Source organism: Mastigoproctus giganteus, chromosome 11 (genome assembly GCF_048544385.1).
Source record: "Mastigoproctus giganteus isolate SK-2022 chromosome 11, ASM4854438v1, whole genome shotgun sequence".
In the NCBI taxonomy this organism is placed as follows: Eukaryota; Metazoa; Arthropoda; class Arachnida; order Uropygi; family Thelyphonidae; genus Mastigoproctus; species Mastigoproctus giganteus.
Window position 1 is genome coordinate 146,204,879 of NC_143585.1, and position 27,456 is coordinate 146,232,334.

At 37.4% G+C, this 27,456-nt stretch overlaps 1 protein-coding gene across 1 annotated transcript in view; it reads right to left on the reverse strand.

Moving 5' to 3' along the window:
* LOC150078502 (store-operated calcium entry-associated regulatory factor-like) overlaps window positions 1–27,456 on the reverse strand; it is a 150,240-nt gene that overhangs the window by 86,721 nt on the left and 36,063 nt on the right. Inside the window, exon 3 of the mRNA XM_090384289.1 lies at window positions 1,491–1,601. Coding sequence (XP_090240415.1) covers window positions 1,491–1,601 — 111 coding nt within the window. The remainder of the gene's footprint in view (window positions 1–1,490; window positions 1,602–27,456) is intronic.

A 27,456-nucleotide genomic window follows, 5' to 3' on the forward strand; every position in this document is an offset into this window, starting at 1 on the left:
AATATACTTTGATGCAAAAGATGATGTTTTGTGTTCTCATATTCTTTCTCTCATGAAACCAATTATGTCCAGTTGAGAAGTTGACCTAGAGCCCACTATAAATAATTTACAGCAGAAAAAGAAAGCCCTGTTTGTTGATTATGAATGCTATCACTATTTTAACTACTGACCATACTGTTTTTTTGAACTATGGTTTTGAACGATGGATTTTATCTCCTCTAGGAACTTTTGAAAAGAATCAGCTCAACTGATTCTTTTCAAAGTATGGAACTCCTTATGAAAACTTTTCAAAAGTTTTCATAAGGAGTTCCTGTCTGGCTTTGAGGATTCTGTAATTAGACACATTGTTTTGCAAAGAGTATAAACATAAAACTATTGATTAATGCTACCATTCCTTTGGCACATAGTAACCAGGAGTGAAGTTGTATGTAAATTTTTAAGACCACAGGCCTTAAAAATTCTTACCTTGATTTTAGTTGCCACTGCTGGGGATGTCCACCAAACAGGCATTAATATTTTATGGCAAAATAATTTTAGTTGCTTAAGATGAATGTTACCTGCTAAAGTATCCTTCATCTGTGAAGCAAGATAATGGAAAATGTCACAACAGAAAAAATGCTCAGATTATAGAGGAATACACCTGTTATCAATTCTATTAAAAATATATAACAAAATTTTGCTAAATGGTAAAGCATAATGGTAAATGGTATAACTTGACTTCTACGCAAAAAAATCAAGCAGGATTTCTCCAAAAGAGAAGTACAATAGAACTAATCTTGTGTTGGATATAAACTAACAGTTCGTATAACAAACTACAACTCCTTGTTCTGAATTCCATTTACTTTGCTAAGGCCTTTGACACCATTAAAAGAAATCAGCTATTCCAAATCCTCACACATTATAATGGTCCTGAAAAGACTGTTAAGGCAGGAAGAACATGATGCAGTCAAGATTCCATATACAAGTATAAATATAAGAATTTTAATTGGGCAGAATGACTGATTGTTTTGAAGTGACCACAGATGAACTGTAGGGTGACATTTTAGCACCTTATTTCTTCATAACTGCAGCGGATTACATATTTCAAATTCTTCCAGAACTTTCAGAACCTGGAAGAATTTGCAACTATTGGAATCTTCAGAAACATAAGAGAATACAATAACTTTAATTTGCAGATTTTAATGTTCTTGATAACAAAACAGCCTTTAAGATGTCCAGTGCAATTCTGATAGTACTGGACATCTTAAAATGCAATTTTGCATAATTTTGACACACAGTCCAACCATGGTTAATCAGTTCAACTTAAAGTGATGTTAAGCAATTTAACAGGTTGGTCATACTCAGTGGAGTTCCTCTTGATCAGATCATATTGATGATTTCAAATAACTTTGCCCACATTTTTTATAAACTTAAAAAATGAAAATTAGTAAAAGGAAATTCTGCTTTTTAAAATTCAGATTTAAACTGAATCAAGAAAACAATATACTTACCCCACATGACCCTTTCAATACATAGGGATCATCAGCATAATCATATCCCTCACATACAACTTCAATCCTTCCAAATCTATAAGCATTACTCATATCTGCTTTGCACTCCCACTAGAAAAAAAAAATATATATACTATTTCAAAGTGATGATTTTCATTCAAAGTTGAATTATTTGAAACATCAAAAAAATCAACAAAGGCCATTATGCACCTGTACATTATACCTAGAATTTACATTTATTGCAAAGGTTTGGATGTATGTTTTATGGGTAAAAAAAGACAAAAAAGAATTCAGCATATTACTGAGGGGGAGAACTCTTTTTAAGGCAGATGTTCTGAAACTGTAGACCCATGTGGGGGGCTGCAAGAAACACCAAAATTTCTTTAAATTTTGCCTCCCATTTTAAACTTGAGTGCTTTTTTTTGGGGGGTTTATTATCAATGAATCTGTTTTACTTTATAAAGTTTTAAGATTCTGTTTTCTTTGATATATTTTACATTGTTAAGTGGTATATGTATTTCTTGCTCAACTCTTAAGTTATTTGTTTTATTTATAGGAGGTCACCTCTCAAAGCAGGGGTTCTCAAAATAATACTGTACATTTTGATATCTGTAGCTGATGCTGTGAATAAATGATGCTCGTTTTGAATTCATGCTATTCAAGGAGGAGAAAGTCAGATGAATATCAAACTCTAACAGAGAGTTAAAATGATTTCGTAATAACTGAGAGTAAAGTGGAAGAGAAGTTGTTTGAAGTTAAACATAAGAAAGGCATCTGGGGTGGATGGCATCTATACAGTTTGGAATGCATTTTAAATAATGTGTAATCTCTGATAACAAAGGACGCGGCAAAGGAAGTAAGCAAATCCTTAGCTATAATTACGAGAGCATCCTTGGACTCAGGGAAGTCCCCACAGACTGGAGATGTGCAAATGCATCCCCAATTCACAAATGTGGATCAAAGGGTGACACGAGTAATTACAGACCTGTTAGTTTGACTATTATTGCAGGGAAAATAATGGTGTCGCTAGCTAAGGAAGCATTGCAGGATCATCTAGACAAGACTGCAGTAATAATTCAGACAGAGCATGGGTTTGCTAAGGGGAAGTTTTGTCTGACTGGATTTGATTGGATACTATGACGTGGTCACAAAGGAAATGGATGCAAAAAATTAATTTTGATATCATATATACTTGGATTTCTAGGAAAGCTTTTGATATGGCTACACGTGGAAGACTACTGTACAAATTGGAGCAGTTAAGAACAATTTGCTATTAATTTGCTATTAATTTGTAGCAACTTGTTCTTAATCCATTAAGAACAAGTTGCTACAATAGATAAAAGGATGGTTGAGTGGGAGAAGACAGAGTGGTAACCAATGGACTGGTCTTTGTGGACTAATGTTATTGGTGGTGTTCCCCAGGGTTCGGTGTAGGGCCCATTGTTGTTTTGTATATTTGTCAATGATATTGATGAAGGTATATCAAGCTTAATGTCAAAATTTGTAAATGATACAAAGGTTGGTGGGGTTGTAAATAACAGTAATGATCTGGAAATGTTGGGTAGATGGGCTGAGAAGTGGCAACTGAAGTTTAACATTGACAAATGCAAAGTACTGCATGGGTAGCAGGAACCCCAGAGATATATACCAACTGGGTGCCGTTACACTCAGGGTAGTGGAGAATGAAAGAGATCTGGGGGTAATTGTGCAGTCTGATATGAAGTTTTCTCAGTAGTGCAGACAGGCTGCCAGAGTAGTTCATGGGGTCTTGTCAATGATATACAGAAATTTGGCTAGCAGGGATAAGGAGGTGATCATCCCCTCGTATAAGGCCACACCTTGAATACTGCGTACAGGTCTGAAAGCTATCCGCTTCCTGAATCTTCGAATCCTGTTGTTGACACAAAGAACTTTTATGGTGTTTTTTTGCTCTGTGGCTGAGTTAGTTGGTTTCACATGTAGATAGCAAGGTTTTTTCTGCAAAACAGGCAAATCGATTAGAGAACACACGCAATTTACAGACACAATACACATGGGTATATGTAATAACTTACTGGGTGACCCTTATGTAATACATTAGAATGTCGATTATCTGAACTAACTGGGACCAAGGTTGGTTCAGTTAATGAAATAGCTCAGATAATCAAACATACATGAGAATACCCAGTTTATACGAAACAAAATGTAATTAGGCCTACAATTAAATCACTGCACGCAAGGTTATTGCTAACGTATTTTGAAATGTGAAGTATTATAAAAAAAATTGATTTAGGAAATGGTTTGTAAATAATAACCTTTGTAAATAATAGCCATGAAAAAAAAAAAGACAATCTCGCATGGTTCAAAAAAAAAAAAAAATAAATAAAAAATACAAGATTACATATTTTAAAAAATAAACCTTCTCAAGATTCATTTATTCTTGTGCGCACTTTTTTTTTTTTTTTACAGAAACAAACAAGTAATTGCACACAAGAGTATAATGAATCTTGGGAAGGTTTATTTTTTAAAATATGTAATCTTGTATTTTTTTTTGAACCATGCGAGATTGTCTTTTTTTTCATGGCGAGGTCTCTCATCTTCTTTAATAGCATTCGGACAGTTGCTCACACCATGTCATTGCAGTTTCTAGCCAGTGAAGGCCTCTGCGTGAGCAGACCTGCTCCCTCTTCTTCTTTGTCATCAGAATCACCTTGGTTCAAGTTAGACCATTCTTCATCCTAGACCAGTGGTGTCCAACCTTTTCCTGTATGGGGGCTGTATTCAAAAGATTTGTTTCACGGGCCGCACAGAGTGATTAGAGAAAAAATTATGTGTCACATTTTCTATATCTTGTTACTCGTAAAAGGAAGTTTTTCATATTACTTTTTTTCTTTTCAAGCTATAATAAAAATATGCAAATTCCCAGCACTTTTATGTGCAACAAATCTATATTAGTGATATATTTTTTTAGATTTTATTAAAATTATAAAAATATGACTTACTTTTGTTTGTTTCTTTTTTTTTTTTTTTTTTTTTTAAATATTTTGCTTTTGTTTCTGTTTGAAATACTTCACTTTTGTTTAAAAAAAAAATACTTTACTTTTAAATGCTCATTTTGGAAAATTTACAACCTGAAAAGTATCACTGCTTTTCAATATAAGGTAAATAAACAAACACAGTATAATGATAAACCTAAAATTGAAATATCCGAAAATTTTATTAAGTACAATACAAAATAACATTTACTGGACAAAACTTAACATTTAATGAGATGATTCAGGCAAGACATTTTTAAATAAATGTTCAAAATTTGGTTGCAAATTTGTGACGCCAATCTCAATACATAATGAAGATTATCTGCTGATGGTATTTCTTGATGGAGCTCTAGGTCCTGATGGTATTTCTCCACTTGTTCTCAAAACCTGCGCTCCTGAACTTACCCCTGTTCTATGCAACCATTATTCACTTTCTTATTCCAAAGGTGTTTTTCCATCTGCTTGGAAATTTGCTCATATCCAGCCAATTCCTAAAAAGGGTGAAATATCCCTCCCATCCAATTACTTCTACACTTTCTAAAGTAATAGAGAAATCACTTAACCGTCAACTCTTAAACTATCTAGAAACCTTCCGTCTGATCAACGATCGTCAGTACAGATTCGTTCAGTATCAATCCACAGGTGATATTCTGGCCTATGTTAACAATTTATGGACAAATTCAATAGAAAAGTTTGGGGAAACACAAGCAGTTGCTCTTGACATCTCAAAGGCTTTCAATCATGTCCCCCAAGGTTCAGTTCTTTCCCTCTTGCATATTAATGACCTTCTTTCACTGACTGGAAATCCTATCCATAGTTTTGCCGATGATAGCACATTGCATTCCACTTTCCATTTTGAGAAATCTTGCCCTGCTCAATCAGCTTCACCTTCTCGAATATCCGCTACCAGTTCCTTAAATGTTGATCTCCAGGTAATTCTCCAGTGAGGCAAAGACAGCTCAGTTGTTTAAATCTTTCTAAAACTCAGTCCTGTCTTATATCACACAAAAAGGATTCTTCTGCTCCTATGCTTATCTTTGATGACACTCCAATTTCTAGGCAAGGTGATATATTTCTTTTGGGGATTACCCTGACTTCTAATCCCTCTTGGCACAAGCACATTACAAATACTGCTTCCTCTGCATCTAAAAAACTTGGTTTTCTCTTTCGCTCTCAGTGTCACTTTTCTTCTAAAGAGCTGTTCATTCACTCTGTACAAATTACAAATCCACCCCACCATGGAATATTGTTCCCACTTCTGGGGTGGTGCCTCCAAAACTTCTCTCAGGCTTCTAGATTCCATTCAGAAGAGGGCAGTTAGGTTAATTAATGACTCATCTCTAACAGTCTCTCCACTCGCTGTCTCATAGACGTACTGTTTCTGCTGCATGCCCTTTCTACAGATACTTCCATGGGCACTGTTCTTCTGAATTGGCTTCTATAATTCCCGCTCTTTCTCTCTCTCCCTTTCAAAACAGTCCGAACACATGCCGCCACCAGCCATTTACTGTCCAACTTCAAACTCACAGAACCAACTTTTCATCTTCATTCAACTGCCATTTTCTGGAACAACCTTCCTTCCTTCATATGTATTTCCTAAAAATTCAACAAATATCTTCTTTTGGCTTTTCAACCACCAATCCATGCATGGTACCATAGGTTTTAATACCTCTCGTGTTTGGGGTTTTCATAAAAAAAAAAAAAAAAAATGCTCATCTGTTATTCTGTTTCTTTTTAAATATTTATTTGATTTTACGAGTGAAAAAAATCTGCTTGCAAACATACGAATCCGAAAAAAGCAGCCATTTTCACGGAATTTTCTTTTATTAGCAGAAAATCTTCATATGGGAAGCCTTGTAGAATTCAAATAGTTTATTTTTGGAGTCTATATACTTATTTTTGAATCCTATGTTAGCTTGAAGATAATTGAATAATTTCAAGTTGCAATCTGGGATTATAGTTTTTAGCTATAGAAGTAAATGGGTTCTCAAACAAAAGCTTGTTTTTTTCATGAGATTTTATATCAGAAAATTGACTTTCAAACTTGTCAAAAAGTAATTGTAATAACGAAAGGCAACGATTCTTTGGAAATATGTTTCTCCTTTAGCTCAGTACAACATGCATGAACTAAATTGTCTTGCTCAACTGGAATTTAAATAATAACAACCTATTCTGAAATGATTTGATGTCACCAAACAAATCAGACCAATTTTCCTTTCCCTTGTAATTTTCAATTAAGAGATTTAAATGACTAGAAATGTATGTATGAATTTCAAGATCAAGCAGCCACTCCATATTTGATAGTTGTTTTATTGATTTCCCTATTTCTGTGTTGAAACATTAGATATATGTGTCTATTCGGTGATGTTTCAATAGACACGTTAAGGCCACGTGATCTTGTAAAATTTACAACTGAAATAACTACATTCATAACGTGTTGGTGATACAATATTTTTCCATGAAGAGCTTCTTGATGCACAATGTAGTGAATTCCAATCGGAGTTTCAGCTCTGATATCTATCATTTTCTTGGTTATTCTACCCATATGTTTTTACCAATCACATTTTTTGCATCGGCAGTTGTGACTCCTACAGGTTTTTAATATTTAATCCTAACTTTTTGATAGATTGGTAAAGATTTTCACCTGAAGTTGTTCCGCGCATACCCTTGTAGATCAGCTAAATCTTCAACTGGTACAAAATTATCATTAATTCCACGTATGAAGATGAGGAGTTGGGCTGTGTCATTTACATCCGTATTGCCATCCAATGCCACACTAAAATATTTCATTTGTTTTATGTTTTCTAAAAGTTATTTGAACAAATTTTTTCTAATATCTTCTACTCTTCACATAATTGTTTGTCAAGACAAACTAATGTCTTCATTGTTTGTTTCTCCGGACAAATTTCTGCCACAACTTTTAACAAACAACGCTTAACAAATTCACCATCATTGAACAGTTTACTTTCAAAAGTGATCAAATGTGCAACTTGATAACTGGCACGAATAGCAGATAAATTTCTTGACTGATGCATTTTCAGTATGTTTTGTTGTTTTCTTAATTTGTTTGTAACCTTGAACACTTTTCTTTTTGTAGCACTCCTTTATGTTGATCATAAGATTTATGATTGGAATCAGTGTTATATTCTTTAAAAATTCACAATCTTCTGATACACCAAACACACTGCTTTTTCGTGGTAATCAATGACGAAATAGTCTTCAGTCTACCTTGGATCAAAAACATGACACTCCAAATCGATTTTCCCCTTTTGGAACATTTTAAGAATATTTTTTTTTAAATTCAATACTAATTAATAATTAATTCAATGCAATGAACAAGCTATATCAAAATACATAACTGTACTTAGCGTACATATGACTGCACTGAATCACAAGTACATGTTTGATACAGTCGAGCTGGATGCTTGCATGCCTGTACACACAGTGGAGAGATCGATGCTGATTTAGTTCACTTTCCGCACAGGCCTTATAAAAATTATTTGGGGGCCGGATCCGGCCCGCAGGTTGGACACCACTGTCCTAGACTAATGCAACAATTTCTTCTTCGGTTAAAATATGGATAACCAGGATCATCAGCATCGTTCTTTAACCATGCCTCTGCATCATCTTGCCCACACTCGGAAAACTCGGGAATCCCTTGAAATAAAGTTACAATCTCACTTACGACTTCATTCAAATCTTGCACATGTGTGGCCAGCTCTTCAGCAGCACCCCAAAGTTTATGCCATTTCTTTTTTCAGATTTCTCTCCGACAACATGTTCCAGACATCTGCTAACATGCAGCAATGATCCTTAATGTTGAACTTCTTTGAAAACTCAACCACGCTCTCTTCATCTCCCTCTGGTAGAAGCAAGCGACACAAGACTTGTTTTTTGTACATCTTTTTTAGTTTTTGTATAACACCTTGATCCACTGGCTACAGCAGGGCTGCAACATTTGGCAGTAAAAACCTGACAATGAAGTTCTTGTCAATTGAATTCATTTTTTCAAGAGGAGGGTGGGATGTTGCATTATTGATAATAAACAAAACTTTACCAGCTTTACCGTCATTTTCTCAATGCTTCTTCACACGGAATAAAATCTTCGCTAAACCAATACAAAAAAATATTGGAATTCATTCAAGCATTTTTCTGTCTTTTATATCATACTGGTAGGCACTTAACACCTTTAAAGCATCTTGGATTCCCTACAACCAACAATGGTAAAACATGCTGTCCACTTACATTTGCACACACACCATAACTATAACACGCTATCTGTTAGCTTTGTAACAAGGAGCAGCCATTTAGCATCGTGATGCAAGTGATTTACGAGGGAGTGACTTCCAATTAAGACCAGTTTCATCTGAATTATAAATGTCATCCTTGGAAAACCTTCTTTCTCTGCCATTTTCAGAAAAGACTCTTTAAAAGCTTTTGCTTTTAGGACATCACCTGATAAAGTTTCTCCTTGAATTTCAAGCTGCCTTATATTGTGGAGAGATTCAAAATTTTTCAGCTATCCTATACTGGCTTTAAATTCAGATGGGCTTTAAAAATTATGATTCAATTGTAATGCTTTTTCACATGACAGAGGTCTAGAAATAGGTTCACCTTGACTTCTCTTTTATAGAAACCTATAAAAACAAATAAACAGTGTCTTCTAATTTCTCATCACTAGCTTTTTTCATAGTTTTTCCTTTTTTTTTGGAGCCATCTTCATTGTTAAACTTCGAAGTAAATTTCAAATTTTCATTTTTTTTTCTGCTATTTATGTCAGATATGGTTGCTTTACCAAAGTTAAAAATCTTAGCAAGAGATACACTGGTTTCGCCCTTTTCCAGTCTATTAATAATTGTTATCTTCTATTGACAACACATTTCTTTTGCCTGTGGATGCTATTATTAACACCAAGGGGCAGCAGTATCAAAATTAAAAAGCAAAACGACACAATATTTTACATTGAAATAGCCATGAACAAAAACTCAAACACTGAGTGATTAGAAGCAAAAAGCCTGAAATAACCTCATACTGCAGTGGCTGGCAGCAGACTGAGTGAAAGCTAAACTCCCCCACCATACTCCCACGCATACAATGGACAACATACAATGATGCAACAAGGTCACGGGAGACTATCCCGAGTCCACACAGTAGTTAAAGCCAACATTTGATTTTTAACTCCTGCAATGACAAATTAAGACTTTCTATGTTATACTGCATATACCTTCAAATATGTAATCGGAAACAAATGCATCACGCGGCAGGAGTAATATTTTAGCATAATAACCAGTACACTAAAAGTAGATACTGTCTACTGTCATTTGGAGGGGGGGGGGATTCGGATAATCAAAATTCTATTGTAATTTTTTTTTTTTTTTTTTTTTTGCACCACCTTTCAAAATATCCTGCCGGCACCCATGGTTCACAGCTTAAATAAATTTAAGGAAGAAGTGAACAAACTTTTGGAGCAAATGGATGGGTGAAATGAGAAGGCTTTTTTTTTTTTTTTTTTGCCGATGCTGTATAAGCTTGCTTTCTTGAGTCATATGCCTCTACTAATACTATTCAAATTAGGTAAAATAAAATATAATTAAAATATGTGAGCTAAAATAAAAATTATAATACTTTACCTAAGCACAATTAAAATAAAAATATTAAACCAATAAATATCATGATAAACAGTAGAAACTTAGTAGTTTTTGATAACTGAATATTTACCATCTACCACCATTCAAACCATATCAACTAGGGCTTGGTGCAGTAGCAGTATTTTAAATACTGTGCTGAAGGAATGTGGATACAGAAATCAATGAGATCACATCCATGTGATCTCAGCGATTTCTGAAAGCAAATAACACTTATGTCAATGTATTCATGCAAGTATTCATTTATTCTGAATTGATTCATGCATGTATTCATTTTCTTGTATTCTGTGTATCTTGTAAAACTCCTCTGACCGTTTGGTCGTCCCGGAGTATAAACAGAAAATTTATTTATTTTATTTTTATTTTCTGAATTGAGACAGCGAGATTTGGAAGTTAATTAATACTTAAGTGTCCGTAAATTTCCACCATTGTTATACGATATGTTATATCCCGAACTAGATAGCGTTAGTATAGTGTAGTATAGTATATAATATAATATTGTCAATTAATCAGCAAAATCTATTAATTTTGTTAAACTTCGTTGTCAATTAAATTGTACTTTTAACTAAATACATATACCGACATAGATTACAAACGTAACATAATTAATTAATACATAACTTCATACGGAAGATATATAAACGGAACTCATAGATAACACTTTCGGTATAATATGTGATACCAAAAAATATATATAGCGTTATAACTGTGTTGGGATACAAGTTTAGGATTATAATTTTGTAACGAAATTGAAATTAAATTGAAATCATGACTCAGACCAGAGCAGCAAAGCAAAAGGCTCAAGTTAATGGAAGTGCTGTGACCCAGAGGAGAACTGAAGGGGGCAGTTGCCCTCTGAAACACAGCCTTTTAAAACACACTGCTTGCATGATGTTTGTGGAGCAATCGGGTACGGGACATGATATTGCCATGGGGGATATCTGTGTGTGTACATGATGAAAGGAGTGTAACGAAATCAGGCGAAAACTCAGCGTTGTTATGGGCCTATATGAGAGCTTGAAGGACAGGGTGGATGCCCTCGAAGGATCTAAATTGAGGGGCCGATCAAGCCCTCAGCTGCCCACATCAAAGCCACAGCTTGCACTTGGCCATCACGCAACACAGCGGCAACCCCCAAGGCAGAATGCGCTGGTCCCACAGGAACTAGTAGTTGTTGGTGACTCTAAAGTCAGGGAAACGGGGAACATGCTTTGTAAAAAGGATAGGTGGAACAGGACCAGGGTATGTCTGCCAGGGGCAAAGGTTGATGATGTTGTAGAGCGGATATCATCTTTTAAGGGAACAAAAGGTGATATAGTTGTACACGTTGGCACTAATGATATTAAGAGTAGGAGACTGGCAGAATCACTTAACAAGTACAGGTCACTGTTGAAAAAAATGAATTAGGGTTGAATTTGAAAGTGTCTGCAATTCTGCCTAGACACGACAGGAGGGAGTATATGATCAATTCGACCCTGGAAAGATTGTGCAAGGCTCAAAGGGTAGAATTTTTTTCAGCCTGGTCTGTACTTGTTAACAGGAGAGACTGCTTCTACAGGGATGGGATACACTTAAATTGAAAGGGCAAGAATATTTGCTGATGCTATCGAGGCAGTGTTAGGAGGGTCGGAAAACTGCTAGATTGGGGGGGGGATACAAGGACTAGTATTAGTATTAGTATTAGTAACGGCCGTATGGTGCAAGAAAGCCTATGGCTTATGCTGCACCAGCCAAAAAAAAAAAAAAAAAAAAAAAATCCGAACAAAACAATGATAAAAACAAAAATTAAATAAATAAATAAATAATAATAATTAATAAATAAATAAAAATAATAAAATGAAATTAAAAATTAAATAAAAAGGAAATTAATCCTATCATCCTATGCGCTTCCCTTACCCGAAAGTACTATCCAGATGACCTTTGAATTTCCCCAAACTGTCGGCCTCTACCACCCATGAAGGCAACTTATTCCAGTAATTTATAACTCGCTGGCTAAAATAAAACTTCCTGCAGTCCAATCTAAACATTTCCCCGCGTAACTTGAATTTATGTCCCCTAGTTCTAGCATCATTTATAATCTTGAAAATTTTGTCCTCATTCATTTTACTGATGCCTCTCAGAGCCTTAAACACCTCAATCAAATCTCCCCTAAGGTGTCTAGTTTCCAAACTCTGCAACCCACATATTCGAAGTCTTTCTTCATACGGACGCCCTTTTGCCGATCTCACCAGGCGAGTTACCCTTCTTTGCACCCTTTCAAGAAGCTCGATGTCTTTCTTTAGGTGCGGTCTCCATACTTGAACACAGTATTCCAAGTGTGGTCTAACATAGGCCTTATATAATGGGATTATCACGTCCCTATCTCTACTTGCAAAAGTTCGATAGATCATCGATAGGACACCATGGGCCTTCCTTGCTAATAGATTAACAGTAGATTAACTAATAGATTAACAGTAGCCACTGGCAGAGGTAAAAGTGATTCTTGCACTGCTTCTATTGGAATGAGCAGAAGCCTCGAAAACAAGATGCAGGATATTTCAGAGACTGCTGGGAGTCATTGCGGTACAAATAAACACACTAAGAACAAGGGAATGTACACTTGCGTGTATACCAATGCTAGGAGTTTGGTAAATAAATTTGATGAATTTGAGGTATTGCTCAAAGCATCAAAGGTGGATATTGTTGGGATATCAGAGACGTGGTGTTACACAGATAAAAGGAATGCAGAACTGGAATTTGGGAAGTACAATGTCTACAGAAAGGATAGACAGGATAGGAAGAGAGGAGGGGTTATGCTATTAGTTAAGAAACACATAAAATCCAAGGAAGTGAAGCCAGTCGACATCGCTGGACAGTGCAGTGTCGAGTCAGTTTGGTGTGACATAAGCATTGGTTCATCAAAATTGAGAGTAGGAGTGTGCTATAGGCCTAATGACTCTGAGTATAATAAGAAACTGTACAGAGAAATAGAGTGGGCCAGTAAATCAGAGTCTTATAATGAGGGATTTTAATTTCCCAGATATTGACTGGAATTTGTGGGTTGGTCACTCACACACTAGTAAGGCTTTTGTGCATTTATTGGATGATTGTTTTCTACATCAGTATGTTTGGGAGGCAACTAGAGGGAGTAATACTCTTGATTTGATTATCAGGATCTGCAGATAAAGGAACCACTAGGTGGCAGTGATCACAGTGTGCTGAAGTGGGATTTCCTGAAAGAGGTAACTACCATCAGGGGTAAAGGGAAGGGTTATTGCTTTCGTAAAGGTGACTACGATGGTCTGAGACAGTATTTAAATACTATACAGTGGGACCAACTGATGATGTTACCGACAGCAAATTCAAAATGGGAAGAATTCAAAGAACTTATCTTGGATTGTTATTGTTCGTTATTTGGTTTTTAGAGGCATTAGCAACTAAGGCCATATTGCTCCAGGGATATGTGGTGGTCAGTCCCTGACTTTTCTGCATCCTCCATATTTGGTGGTCATGGGCTCGAACCCCGGTCTAATCACTAAGCGTGTGCTACACACTGCTGCTCCTGCCCACCTGGCAACGGAGGTGCCAACTTATCTTGGAAGCTACTAGGCTTTACATACCAACTAAGAAATATTGTTCAAGGTTTAGGCCTAAATGGATGTCAGATGAACTAATGAGACATATGGCAGAAAAGAAAAATGCATGGGATATATATAAATTAAGACGTAACACAGAAGCCTATAATAGATATAAGTTGATCTGTAACCAAGTTACAAAGGAGGGTAGCAGGCGAAGGCAGATTACGAGAAATCTTTGGCAAGAGATGCAAAGAAAAACAGCAAAGAGTTCTTTACTTATGTAAACTCTAGAAGGAAGGGGATGAATCAGATTGGTCCACTTGATATCGATGGTTCAACTGTTGATGATCCTGCTCAGGTAGCTAACAAACTAAATGAATATTCTGCATCGACATTCACACATGAGGAGGTATTCAGCGAGGGGAATGCCAGAGGTGTATTCAACTCTGGCAGTAAGCTAGATAATCTTGTAAAGACTGAGAGTAAAGTGGAGGAGAAATTGTTGAAGATAAACACAAGAAAGGCACGTGGGGTGGATGGGATCTATCCAGTTATATTAAAAGAAGCAGCAAAGGAAGTAAGCAAACACTTAACTATAATTATGAGAGCTTCCTTGGACTTAGGGGAGGTATCCATAGACTGGAGATGTGCAAATGTGACCCCAATTCACAAAGGAGGATCAAAGGCTGACACAAATAATTATAGACCTGTGAGTTTAACTTCTGTTCCAGGAAAATTAATGGAGGCACTGGTTAAAGAAGCACTGCAGGATCATCTAGACAAGACTTCAGTTATAGTTCGGACACAGCATGGTTTTGTTGTTTGTTTGTTTATTATTTGTTTTTTTTTAGGAGTATTAGCAACTAAAGCCATATTGCTCCGGGATATGCGGTGGTCATTCCCTTACCTTTCCGCTTCCTCCGTATTTGGTGGTGATGGGCTCGAACCCCGGTCTAATGAAGAAGCTCATGGTTTTGTTAAGGGGAAGTCTTGCCTGACCGATTTGTTTGGATATTATGATGCAGTCACAAAAGAACTGGATGCAGGGAATAACTCTGATATTATATACTTGGATCTTAGAGGCTTTTGATATGCCAAGAGGAGCAGGACAGACCAGATCGGTCCTTCACGTAAGGAAAGGGGGATAGTATTAAATACACCAGCTACCATTGCAGATGAACTCAACAGTTATTTTGCATCGATATTTACAAATGAAAAGCCTTTTGTGGCAATGGGAAATTGTGGGAGCGAAGTTAAAAAATATGTAATTAATGATATTGAAATTTCGCAAGATTATTTAATGAAAAAACTTTCGAGCCTACAGACCAGTAGGGCTCCTGGAGTTGATGGAATATACCCTATAATCTTAAGGGAGGCGGCAAGCAAGTGCACTGAACCATTGAGGCTAATTATGCAAGCATCACTAGACTCTGGGTAGATTCCCTTGGATTGAAAAAGTGCAAATGTATCTCCCATACATAAGGGTGGCTCTAAGAGTGAAGTGGGAAATTATCGACCTGTCAGTCTGACTTCAGTAGTAGGGAAAATCATGGAGACAATGATCAAGGGTGGAATTCAGAATCATTTGGATCGAATTGAAATTCTCAAGGATACTCAGCATGGTTTTGTAAAGGGAAAATCATGTTTAACAAATCTGGTTCGCTATTTCGAAAGGGTCACTCACGAGCTGAATTTAGGGAATAATTTCGACATTGTTTATTTAGATTTCAGCAAAGCTTTTGACTCAGTCCCACATGAGCGGTTGCTTTCTAAGTTGGAACAGGTTGGAATCACTGGGAAAATCCTTAGATGGATAGAAGGATGGCTTCAGGGCAGGAGGCAGAGGGTTGTGGTAAATAGCTATTCCTCAGATTGGGTTGATGTAAGAAGTGGGGTTCCCCAAGGATCAGTATTAGGACCACTGTTGTTTTTAATCTTCATAAACAACATTTATGAAGGGATAGAGGGCATGATGTCTAAATTTGCAGATGATGTTAAAATTGGTAGAGTAGTTAATGATCACTGTCAAGCTGAGCTTCTTCAGAGAGACCTAGATAGACTTCAGGAATTGTCAGAAAAATGGCAGCTATGCTTTAATCCGAAAAGTGTAAGGTATTACATCTGGGAAACAGTAATCCCAAAATAACTTATTCACTTGGTGGAATTCAACTAAACCCAGTACTGGAGGAAAGGGACTTGGGTGTTATGATACGGTCAGACATGAAATTCTCTGAGCATTGTAAACAGGTTGCAAGGAAGGCCCATGGTGTCCTATCGATGATCTATCGAACTTTTGCAAGTAGAGATCGGGACGTGATAATCCCATTATATAAGGCTTATGTTAGACCACACTTGGAATACTGTGTTCAAGTATGGAGACCGCACCTAAAGAAAGACATCGAGCTTCTTGAAAGGGTGCAAAGAAGGGTAACTCGCCTGGTGAGATCGGCAAAAGGGCGTCCTTATGAAGAAAGACTTTGAATATATGGGTTGCAGAGTTTGGAAACTAGGCACCTTAGAGGAGATTTGATTGAGGTGTTTAAGGCTCTGAGAGGCATCAGTAAAATGAATGAGGACGAAATTTTCAAGATTATAAATGATGCTAGAACTAGGGGACATAAATTCAAGTTACGGGGGGAAATGTTTAGATTGGTCTGCAGGAAGTTGTATTTTAGCCAGCGAGTTATAAACTACTGAAATAAGTTGCCTTCATGGGTGGTAGAGGCCGACAGTTTGGAGAAATTCAAAGGTCATCTGGATAGTACTTTCGGGTAAAGGAAGCGCGTAGGATGATAGGTTTAATTTCCTTTTTTTAATTAATTATTATTATTTATTTTAATCATTGTTTTTTTGGATTTTTTTTTTTCTTTTTTGGCTGGTGCAGCATTAGCCATAGGCTTTCTTGCACCATGCTGTCATTACTAATACTAAAACTAAATAATACTATTGCACGTGGAAAACTGCTGCACAAATTTGAGCAGTGTGGCATTGGAGGCAAATTGCTGCTATGGATAAAGGAGTGGTTGGGGGGTAGAAGACAGCGAGTGGTAATCAATGGACACTGCTCATCGTGGACTAATGTTATTAGTGGAGTCCCTCAGGGTTCAGTGTTGGGTCCATTATTGTTTTCTGTATTTATAAATGATATTGATGATGGTATATCAAGCTTAATGTCCAAGTTTGCAGACGATACAAAGGTTGGCAGGGTTTTTAAGGACACTACTGAAGCTATGACGCTGCAAAGCGTCAGTAGGATCTGGAAAGGTTGAGCAGATGGGCTGCGAGGTGGCAAATGAAGTTTATCATTGACAAATGTAAAGTACTACATATAGGAAACAGCAACCCCAGAGCAACGTATCAACTCTGTGGTACTACACTGACAGTGGCAGAGAATGAAAAGGACCTGGGGATAATTTTGCAGGCAGATATGAAGTTCTCTGACAGTGCAGATGGGCTGCAAGAGTAGCTCATGGTGTCTTATCAATGATATACAGGAATTTTACTAGCAGGGATAAGGAGGAGATTATTCCCTTGTATAAGGCAATGGTCAGGCCACACCTTGAGTACTGTATACAGGTCTGGAGGCCTCATTTCAAGAAGGATGTAGAGCTCCTGGAATGAGTACAGAGAAGGGCAACAAGATTAGATGGAACAAAAGGTTGCTCTTATGAAGAAAGGCTTAAGTTTCGCAAATTACAGTGTCTGGAGACTAGGCACCAGCGAGGTGATCTGATAGAGGTGTGTAAAGTCTTGAATGGTTTGAGCATGCTCAATGCTGATGGGATTCTTCCTCTTTCTCAGAATAATCACCTGAGAGGGCATAAATTCAAATTGAAGAAAGACAGATGTAGGATAGATGTGCGGAAATTTGCCTTTGCCAGCGGTTAGTTGGTTGATGGAACAGACTTCATCCCTTGTTGTGGAAGTTGATAGCCTAAATAAATTTAAGGCTCAGCTGGACAGGTATTTCAAATGAACGGAGGGGTGAAGTGGAAGTTTTTTTTTTTTTTTGGCTGATGCTGCGCTTGCTTTCTTGCATCATATGCTTCTGCTAATGCTAAAGTTGCCAATGCAACCCCTCACCCCAATCTTTTAAAACATAACTGCATATTATACTGCAGCATTAGAGATTCAAACAGTGTGGTTACAGATTCCTGCTCCTGGTAACACCCCCTGGTGTTTCCATCTGCATTTGTCGACCTAAGAATTCATTCAAATAGTAGCCAAACATCACCATGACATTTGCTCTTAACAGGGGATAATACCTATTAAGGTTATTATTATATTATAATTATAATATAATTATTGTTATATTATAATACAGGAACTCCCTGACTTACGTAAGGGTTGCATTCAGCGGAACGCTATGTAAGTCAGAATTTCCTCCATGCTTGTGCAGCACTCGTAACTGTGCTCGCTGAATTGATTGAATTAAAAAAGAAATGTTCAATGAACATGTGAATAGAATTATTTATTGTATTTATTCAATTTTTTTTATTTCATGCCCAGGAAAAATTATAAAAGCGGGCAATTTAAAAAAATTTCAAAATTATAAAATTACAAAAAAATAGAGGAGATAGGCATAATGTCAGTAAGTTTTATCTCTTGAACATCATTGCAGAATTGACGTCTTTAGCTGATGAGTACGCCGCTGCGGAGGTTGAGCGGTGTGGAGATTTAGACAGGATCGGCTGCTCAACCTTACGAAAGAACATATTAATTGATGACTGATGGCATTTTTTTCATTGTAGATTTCTTTGTAGCAAGCAAGCATATTATTCATCCCTTTGTTAACTTTTAAGAATCGTTCGCTGTAAGGATCCATTTTTTCAGAAGTTGCCGTTGCCGATGCAATTTAACGAAATGCAATTGCCATCTCACTGTTATTGTTATTTGGTTTTTTCTTTTTTTTAGGAGCATTAGCAACTAAGGCCATATTGCTCCTGGGATATGGGATGGTCATTCCCTGACCTTTCCGCATCCTCCGTATTTGGTGGCTCACGGGCTAGAACCCAGGTCTAATCAAGAGGCACGTGCTACGCACTGCTACTCCTGCCCACCTGGCTACGGGGGCGCCATTCTATCTCACTTGTGATGAAGCGTCTCAGCTCCTCATTTGGTTCATCAGCATTTTCTTCTTTCACTATTGCTACCTGCAAGTGATTTGGTTCTTCGTTAGATAATTCCTTCTCTTCTTCCTCTATTAACTCCTCCACGTCTTTGGCATCAACCTCCAACTGAAGTAGCTCTGCAACCTTTACAATCTTATCTGTAATCTCTTCATATGATTTGTCTTTTTCAAATCCTTCGAAGCCTTTTATGTGCCATGGGCATATTTTCTTCCATGCTCCATTTAAACAACTTTTAGTAATTTCAACCGAGACCTTATTAATGTTTAAGATAGCATGTTAAATATTGTAAGATTTCCAAAAGTCTCTTAACGTAAAATTTTTCTCATTGTCTACCGCAGGCAATGCCTCAGAAAATTCTGTGCATAAATAGTATGCTTTTAAATTCGAAATAACACCCTGATCCATAGGTTAGATAAGTGAAGTCGTGTTTGGCAGGAGAAATATGACTCTCATGTTCGAATTGAAATCATCTAGATGCATGGGATGTCCAGGAGCATTATCTGATAGAAGCAAAATCTTGAATGTAAATTCAAGATTTTGCTTCTATTTTGATAGATTTTGATTTTGAATTTTGATAAATTCAAAATCTTGAAAGGAATGTAGTTGTGTTTACAATATTTTTTAACCTCAGGAGGTCTGAAATGAAGCCTCCAGGTCTGGAGGCCTCATTTTAGGAAGGATGTAGAGCTGCTGGAATGAGTACAGAGAAGGGCAACAAGATTAGTGAATGGAAAAAAGGGTTGCTCTTATGAAGAAAGGCAAATTACAGTATCAATTACAGTTTTGAAAATTACAGTGTCTGGAGTCTAGGCAGATGCGAGGTGATCTGATTGAGGTGTATAAGGATGAATGGCTTGAGCAAGCTCAATGCTGATGGGATGCTCCCTCTTGTCCAGATTAATCGCCTGATTGGACACAAATTCAAAATGAGGAAAGACAGTTGTCTTTAATTTAATTTATTTATTTTTTATTTTTTTTGGCTGATGCTACATAAGCATCGGCCAAAAATGCTTGCTTTCTTGCATCACATGCCTCTATTACTATTATGGCAGGCGGGTCTCACCCAAAGAGTGGCCTCATTTTCAGTGTAAATATTTTCTAAAGAACTGATAAAATTTTATAATAATAATAAACCAAGAAAATGTGTAATATAAAAGCATACTTAAACTTAACTAGTTAAGTGTTTAAATTTTATTCTTATAGCTTTTTATTGTACATAAATAAGTTAAAAGTTTGTATTAAAATTGCTTTTATTGTTACTTTTTTTTCCAGTCAAAAACCATAAAATATTTTTGGCCTCTTACTTTACATTTTTATCAAGGAATTATTATTCACAATATAAATATAAAAACCGATGTAGTATTTGTATTTATACATATGTGCAATATATATATATATATATATATATGAGGGAGTTTTGATAAGTTTCTGGCCTCAGAAAGAAAATATGGCGCCAGTGGCAAATGAATGTCATTTTATTAAACATAGTTCCTTTCCAGGTTGATACACTTGGCGCAACGTTCCTGCAGCAATTCTATTCCATGGTAACAGAAGTCTTTGTCTGCAAACCACCCCTCTACTGCTGATATAACATCTCTTGTGTACCTAAATGTAGTACCTTTGAAGTGCATTTTGAGGTTGGGGAACAGATAATAGTCCGAGGGGGCAAGGTCTGGGAATAAGGGGGATGTTCAATGATTTCATACTATGTCGTGAATTTTCTCCATTGCAATTCTGGCCTTGTGGCAAGGAGCATTGTCTTGGAGGAAAAAGATGCGTTTTGACCACTTTCCCCGCCTCTTTTCCTCCAAAGCAGCATGCAATTTGTCCAACATGACCACATAACATTCAACATGGTGCCTTTTTCCAGGTATTCGCTGAGTATTATCCCCTCACAATCCTAAAATATCACGCCCATCACTTTCCATGCAGATTTCTGTCTGCAAAATTTTTTGGATCGTGGTGATCCATCATGACACCACTGCATGGATTGATTTTTGGTCTCAGGTTCATACACGTACAATGGTGTTTCATCAACTGTCACTAATCGTTGAATAACATTGCTTGCACTACTTGAAAAATGGTCCAAAAATGCCTTCGCACAGTCCCTTCTTTTCCTCCTATCATCAGTTGTCAAGAATTTGGGAACCCACTTGCAGACAGTTTTCTCATACACGATGTAATGCCCCACTTCAAACTGATGCCTAGGGTGTCTGCTACACGTTGCAGATTCGTCCTTCTGTCTGCAAGGATCAGGTCGTGGACACTATCGACAATTTCCACAGTCACTACAGTCCTGGGTCTTCCTGGTCTTTCCTCATCTACTGTGCTTGTTCTCCCCCTCCTGAAATCCGCCACCCATGATTTCACTGTGCTATATGAAGGGCACTCCTTGGCCATTGTTTGTTTCAATTCGTCATAAATTTCTTTGGCTCCCATTTTCTTGGAGAAGAGGTACTTGATGATGGCTCTCTTCTCAACTTTGGAAAAACTCACACTTTGTGTTGTTGCCATGGTCGCTTCAGACCTGTAAAAAAAAATTACTACTATCAGGAAATGAATGAAATTTTGCACAACACGTTAGGAGACATTGGATAACAACATAATAAAAGGATTTTCATCTATTCACATTTTTCCTTGTCAGGCCGGAAAATGTGATTTATCAAAACTTCCTCGTATATATATACATACACATATATTAACATAATGAAGTAGTTAAAAAAATAAAAAAATGTACAAAATATAATACGAAAATTAAGAAAATAAATACAATTATAAAGCTATCATTAGAGGCAGCAAAATGCACATTCCTCCACATGATGCTCCACATGGCAAAACTGTTAAGCGAAAAATATTTTTATTTAATATCAGTTATATATATATATATTAAAGGGGTCTCAAATTTAAATATGGCCAGGTGCCTCTTTCATCCTTAATCTGACCCTGTTGATGCCTATCATCATCAGACCATGCTACTGCCAAGTTTTTATCCTGGATCCTTGTGTATTATGCACAGAGGCCAAATGTTTCCATTTCATTATATTCTTCTTCCAGATAAGTCAAAATCAACTTACAATTGCATGTTCCGATTAATTCAACAGAAAGCATTGCAAATTGGGACGTTTCAACCTAGAAAATTTCAAGTTGATTATGAAAGTGCTGCGATTAGATCCGTAGATGAAACATTTTCCTGATGCTAATGTTAAGGGGTCTTTATTTCATTTCATTCAGGCAATTTGGCGGAAAGAACAACATTTAGGATTACGATTGGCATAATTGAGGAACAAATTGTCAGAAAGTTAGTAAAGTCAATGGTGGGATATGCATTTGTTTTTTTTAGAGGAACTAGAGGAAGCTTGGGAATGAATCATTCAAGAACGTCCAGCGTCAGAATATCCTCCATATGAAAAGAGTGAAGTCTTTATAAAATACTTTGAAACAAATTGGATTGGACCCACTGCTCACTTTTCACCATCATTGTGGAATCCTGCTAATTTTGGTCCTCAGATAATAAATCATATGGAAGGATGGCATTATGCCTTAAATAAATCTGTGGGGCACCATCATTAACATGATGGTGCCCCACAGATTTATTTAAGGCATAATAATGCCCTTCTAAAAAACAACAAGATAACTTTAAGAGAATAATAGGATTAGTAAATATTGGAAATCTTCCACTTTGTAAAATACATAAATACTAGAGCATTAATAACAAATTAATGAAATTAAGAGCAGATAGACAAAACGGGGACATCGATTTATACACTTTTGTGCAAGCAGTTGGTTACTTTCTTCCACTAAATGATTAGTATAATTTAAACTTTAATAAATTGTATTTTAAACCTGTGTTTATTTCTTTATTTGATTTCAAGACATTGGTATTTTAAACATAATTTGTTTAAAGAAAATAAATTGATTATTATTTTGATGTTATATTTGTTAATTTTAAAAATAGAATGCGGTTACATGCACACAACAGAAATGTGATTAGGGCAAGTGGACCATAGAGCATATACTTTTAGGGCAAGTGGGAAACAGAGCTTAAGCTATTAGGGCATATGAATTAGCGCAAGTGGGGTAATGCCCTCTAGCACCATAGTATAGTCTGTAGTACAGCCTAGGGTTCATACTTATAATACAATACACTTCCTTTGATCAACTGGTATTTTTATTCTAGGTTCTGATGTATTTCCTGGTGACTTGGTCGTGTGACTTGGCCGTGATGTGCTGGATTGTTTCTGGATGAGGTGGCATCATCGACATGTGTCATCTGTCACTCTGGGGCTTGGCAAGCTATTTCCTGTAGTTCCTGGTGTTGATTACCTGGTCTTGGATGGTAAGCATCCAGTGCATGGAAGAGCTTCCTACTTGTGAGCCATGCACTGGATGCTATGTAGTCCATGCAGGTCATTGTAATTAGCATTAGTGGAGGCATTTGATGCAAGAAAGCAAGCTTATACAGCATCAGCCAAAAAAACCCTTTCCATTTCACCCATCCAGTCACTCCAAATGTTTGTCTAGTTCAGCCTTAAATTTATTTAAGCTATCAACTTCCACAACAACAGATGGAAGTCTGTTCCAGCAATCAACTACCTGCTGGCTAAAGGCAAACTTCCGCACATCTATTCTACAACTGTCTTTCCTCAATTTGAATCTATGTCCCCTCAGGTTCTTAATCTGAACAAGCAGAGTTATCCCGTCAGCATTGACCCTGCTCAAACCATTCAAGACCTTATACACCTTGAGCAGATCACCTCGCAGGTCCTAGTCTCCAGTTGCTGCAACTTACGGGAACTTAAGAGCCTTTCTTCATAAGCACACTACTTTGTTTCTCTCACCAATCTTGTTGCCCTTCTCCGTACTCATTTTAGCAACTCAACATTCTTCTTAAAATGAGGCCTCCAGACCTGTACCCAGTACTCAAGGTGTGGCCTGACCATTGCCTTATACAAAGGGATAACCTAGTCTCTGCTAGCAAAATTCCTATATATCATTGACAAAACTCCATGACCTGCTGCAGCAGTCCATCTGCACTGCTCAGAGAACCTCATATCTAACTGCACAATTACCTACAGGTATTTTTCATTCTCCACCTCCTTGAGTGTAGTTGGTACATTTCTCTACCCTTGGAGTTACTGCTACCCATATAGAGTACTGTGCATTTGGCAATGTTTTTTGCCTAACTTTTCTGGATCCTGTTGCAGTAGCATACTGTCTTTACTGTCATTAACAACCCTGCAAACCTTTGCATCATCTGCAAACTTAGACATTAAGCCTAATATACCTTAAAGGATATCACTGATAAATACACAAAACAACAATGGGCCCCAGCACCGAACCCTGGGGGATTCCACTAATAACATTAGTCCATGTAGAGTTCATTTATTACCAGTGTCCATTTATTACCACTCTATGCCACCTACCACTCAACCATCCCTTCATCCATTGCAGTAACTTGCTCTAAATGCCATACCACTCCAATTTGTACAGCAGTTGTCCATGTGCAACAGTATCAAAAGCTTTCCTGAAATCAAAGTATATAATAACAAAATTATTTTTTGCATCCGTTCTTTTGTGACCACATTGTAGTATCCAATCAAACTGGTCAGACAAGACTTCCCCTTAACAGACCCATGCTGTGTCTGAGCTATTACTGCTGCCTTGTCTAGGTGATCCTGCATCACCTCTAACTAGTGACTCCATTATTTTCCCCGAAATAGAAGTTAAACTAACAGGTCTATAATTATTTGTGTCACCCTTTGAACCTCCTTTATGAATTGGAGATACATTTGCACATCTCCAGTCCATCCTTAGAGTCCCTGATTCTAAGGATGGACTGGATAATAATTATGGCTAAGGGTTTGCTTGCTGCCTCCTTCATTATAACTGGATAGATTCTATCTGCCCCGGGTGCCTTTTTTATGTTTAATTCAACAATTTCTCCTCCACATTTCACTCAGTTATTTCAAAATCAGTTAGTCTGATAAATTTCTGGTATACCTCTCCATTAATAACTCCTCATGTGTGGATGTAGATGCAAAATACTCATTCAGCTTATCAGCTACTTGAGAGGGATCAACAATAGTTGATCCCTCTCAATAGCAGGACCAATCTGATTCATCCCGTTTCTTCTACAGTTTACATAAGTAAAGAACTCCATGCTGTTTTTTTTTGCATCCTTTGCCAAAGATTTCTCGTAATCTGCCTTCGCCTGCCTAACCTCCTTTGTGAATTGATTAAAGACTAGCTTACATCTGCCATAGGCTTCTGTGTCGCCTGATAATTTATATGCATTCGATGCATTTTTCTTCTCTGCGACGAGCCTCATTAATTCATCCGATATCCATTTAGTCCTGAACTTGAACAGTATTTCTTAGTTGTATGAAAAGCCTAGTAGCCTCTAAGATTAAGTCCCTGAAGGCTTCCCATTTAGAATTCACCACTAGTAATATCATAGTGGTGATATTACTACGTAGGGCCTGACGTAGCCCAGTGGTCAGGAGCGACAGTGCATAGCACGCGTTCCTTGAGTGGACCGGGGTTCAAGCCCGTGACTACTAAATACGATAAATATTTGTATTGACGATTTATTGTAAACTCTACTGACTTGGTTGTCGTGCCGGAGTATAAACAGAAAATTTATTTATTTATTTATTTATTATCTTTAAGTAAATCCCATATCAGTACACTGTGATCACTGTCGCCTAGTGGTTCCTTTATCTGCAAATTCTTAATGCATGAATAATCACTGCTGATAATCATATCAAGGGTATTACTCCCTCTGGTTGTCTCTCGAACATGTTGCTGAAGAAAACAATCCTCCAATAAATACAAAAAAGTCTTGCTAGCATGCAAGTGACCAACCACAAATTCCAGTCAATCTATGGGAATTTAAAATCCCCCATTATAAGACATTCTGATTTACTGGCCTACTATTTCTCTGCACAATTGCTCATTATACTCATCAGATTTATTAGGCCTATAACACACACCTACTCTCATTCTTCCTTTCCCTGTGTTTATGTCACACCAAACAGACTTAACATTGCACTGTCCACCCATGTCAACTGGATGCACTTCCTTAGATGTTATGTGTTTCTTAACTAACAGCATAACCCCTCCTCCCTTCATATCACGTTTATCCTTTCTGTACACATTGTACTCCCCAAATTATAATTCTGCATGCCTTATATCTGTGTGATAACACATCTCTGATATCCCAACAATATCTGCCTTTGATGTTTTAACCAGCACCTCAAATTCAAATTTATTTACTAAACTCCTTGCATTGGTGTACACTCAAGTATGCATGCACCTGTTCTTATTCTTAGCTACCATGTACTTATTTGTTCCACAATGACTCTCAGCAGCACCTTGTTTTCCAGCCTGCTGAGCATTCAGAAACAGACGGGGCATACAATATGACAAGGATCACTATGTGACTGACCTGATGTTTGCTGATGATAGTGCTATCTTTGCTGGTAACGACTCTGAAGCCACGGACATCCTCTACGACATTGCCCGGCCATACGGTTTGAAGATCAATGCTGATAAGACAAAGGCCCTGACAACAGATGGGTCGCAAGTCACCATCTATCTCGAAGGCGTCCAGATCGAGCAAGTGCAGGACTTTAAATACCTTGGGTCACTGGCCCAGGAGAAGAAAGTTGCATCCACCATGGAAATCCACAGCGGAATTGGACAGGCGGCCACTGCGTTCGTCTCGCTCAAATGGCGTCTGTGGAAGAGGACCAACATTTCCTCAAAGACTAAAATCCGACTCTTCCGGACTTTGATCCTGCCCATTCTCCTTTACGGATCAGAAACATGGATTTGTCTCAAGCTAGATTAAACAAACTTGAGGTATTCCAAATGCGGAATACCTCAAGATTTTGGGCATCTCACTTCGTGACCGCATCACTAATGATACCATCTGCACCAGATGCCAACAGCAACCAACCATTGCCGACCAAATCCAGAAGCGAAGGCTTAGATGGTTTGGCCATGTATGTAGAATGAGCACGAACAGAATACCATCCACACTCCTTTGGAGACAATGACCCACGCAATGGAGCATCCAACGGACCACGCCTAGGAAAACGTGGGCCAAGCAAGTGGAAAATGACTTGAAGAGCCGATGTCTCGACCTTAACCAGGCCAGGACTGACGCCATGGATCGTAAAGTATGGAAGAACATCACAGAGCAAGTCGGAAACCCTGCGGCACCTACAGCAGCATACTGGTTGCGTGGCCAACCACCTCCCCCAGCTGCCAGCTAAGGACCAAGAAGAAGAAGTCTGTTTATCCCCTAACACTGCCTCTGTAGCATCAACAAATATTCTTACACCCTTTTTATTTAAGTGTATTCCATCCCTGTAGAAGCAGTCTCTCCTATTAACAAGCACAGACCACCAAGCTGAGAAAAATTCTATCCCATTAGCCTTGCACAATCTCTCCAGGGCCAAAATGATTTATAAGGCTCTCTCATCACGTAATCCCTCCTATCGTGTCTGGGCAGAATTGCAGACACTTTCAAATTTAACCCAAACTCACGACTTTTTTTCAACATTGACCTGTACATGTTAAGTTATTCCGCTGTTCTCCTACTCTTAATGCAA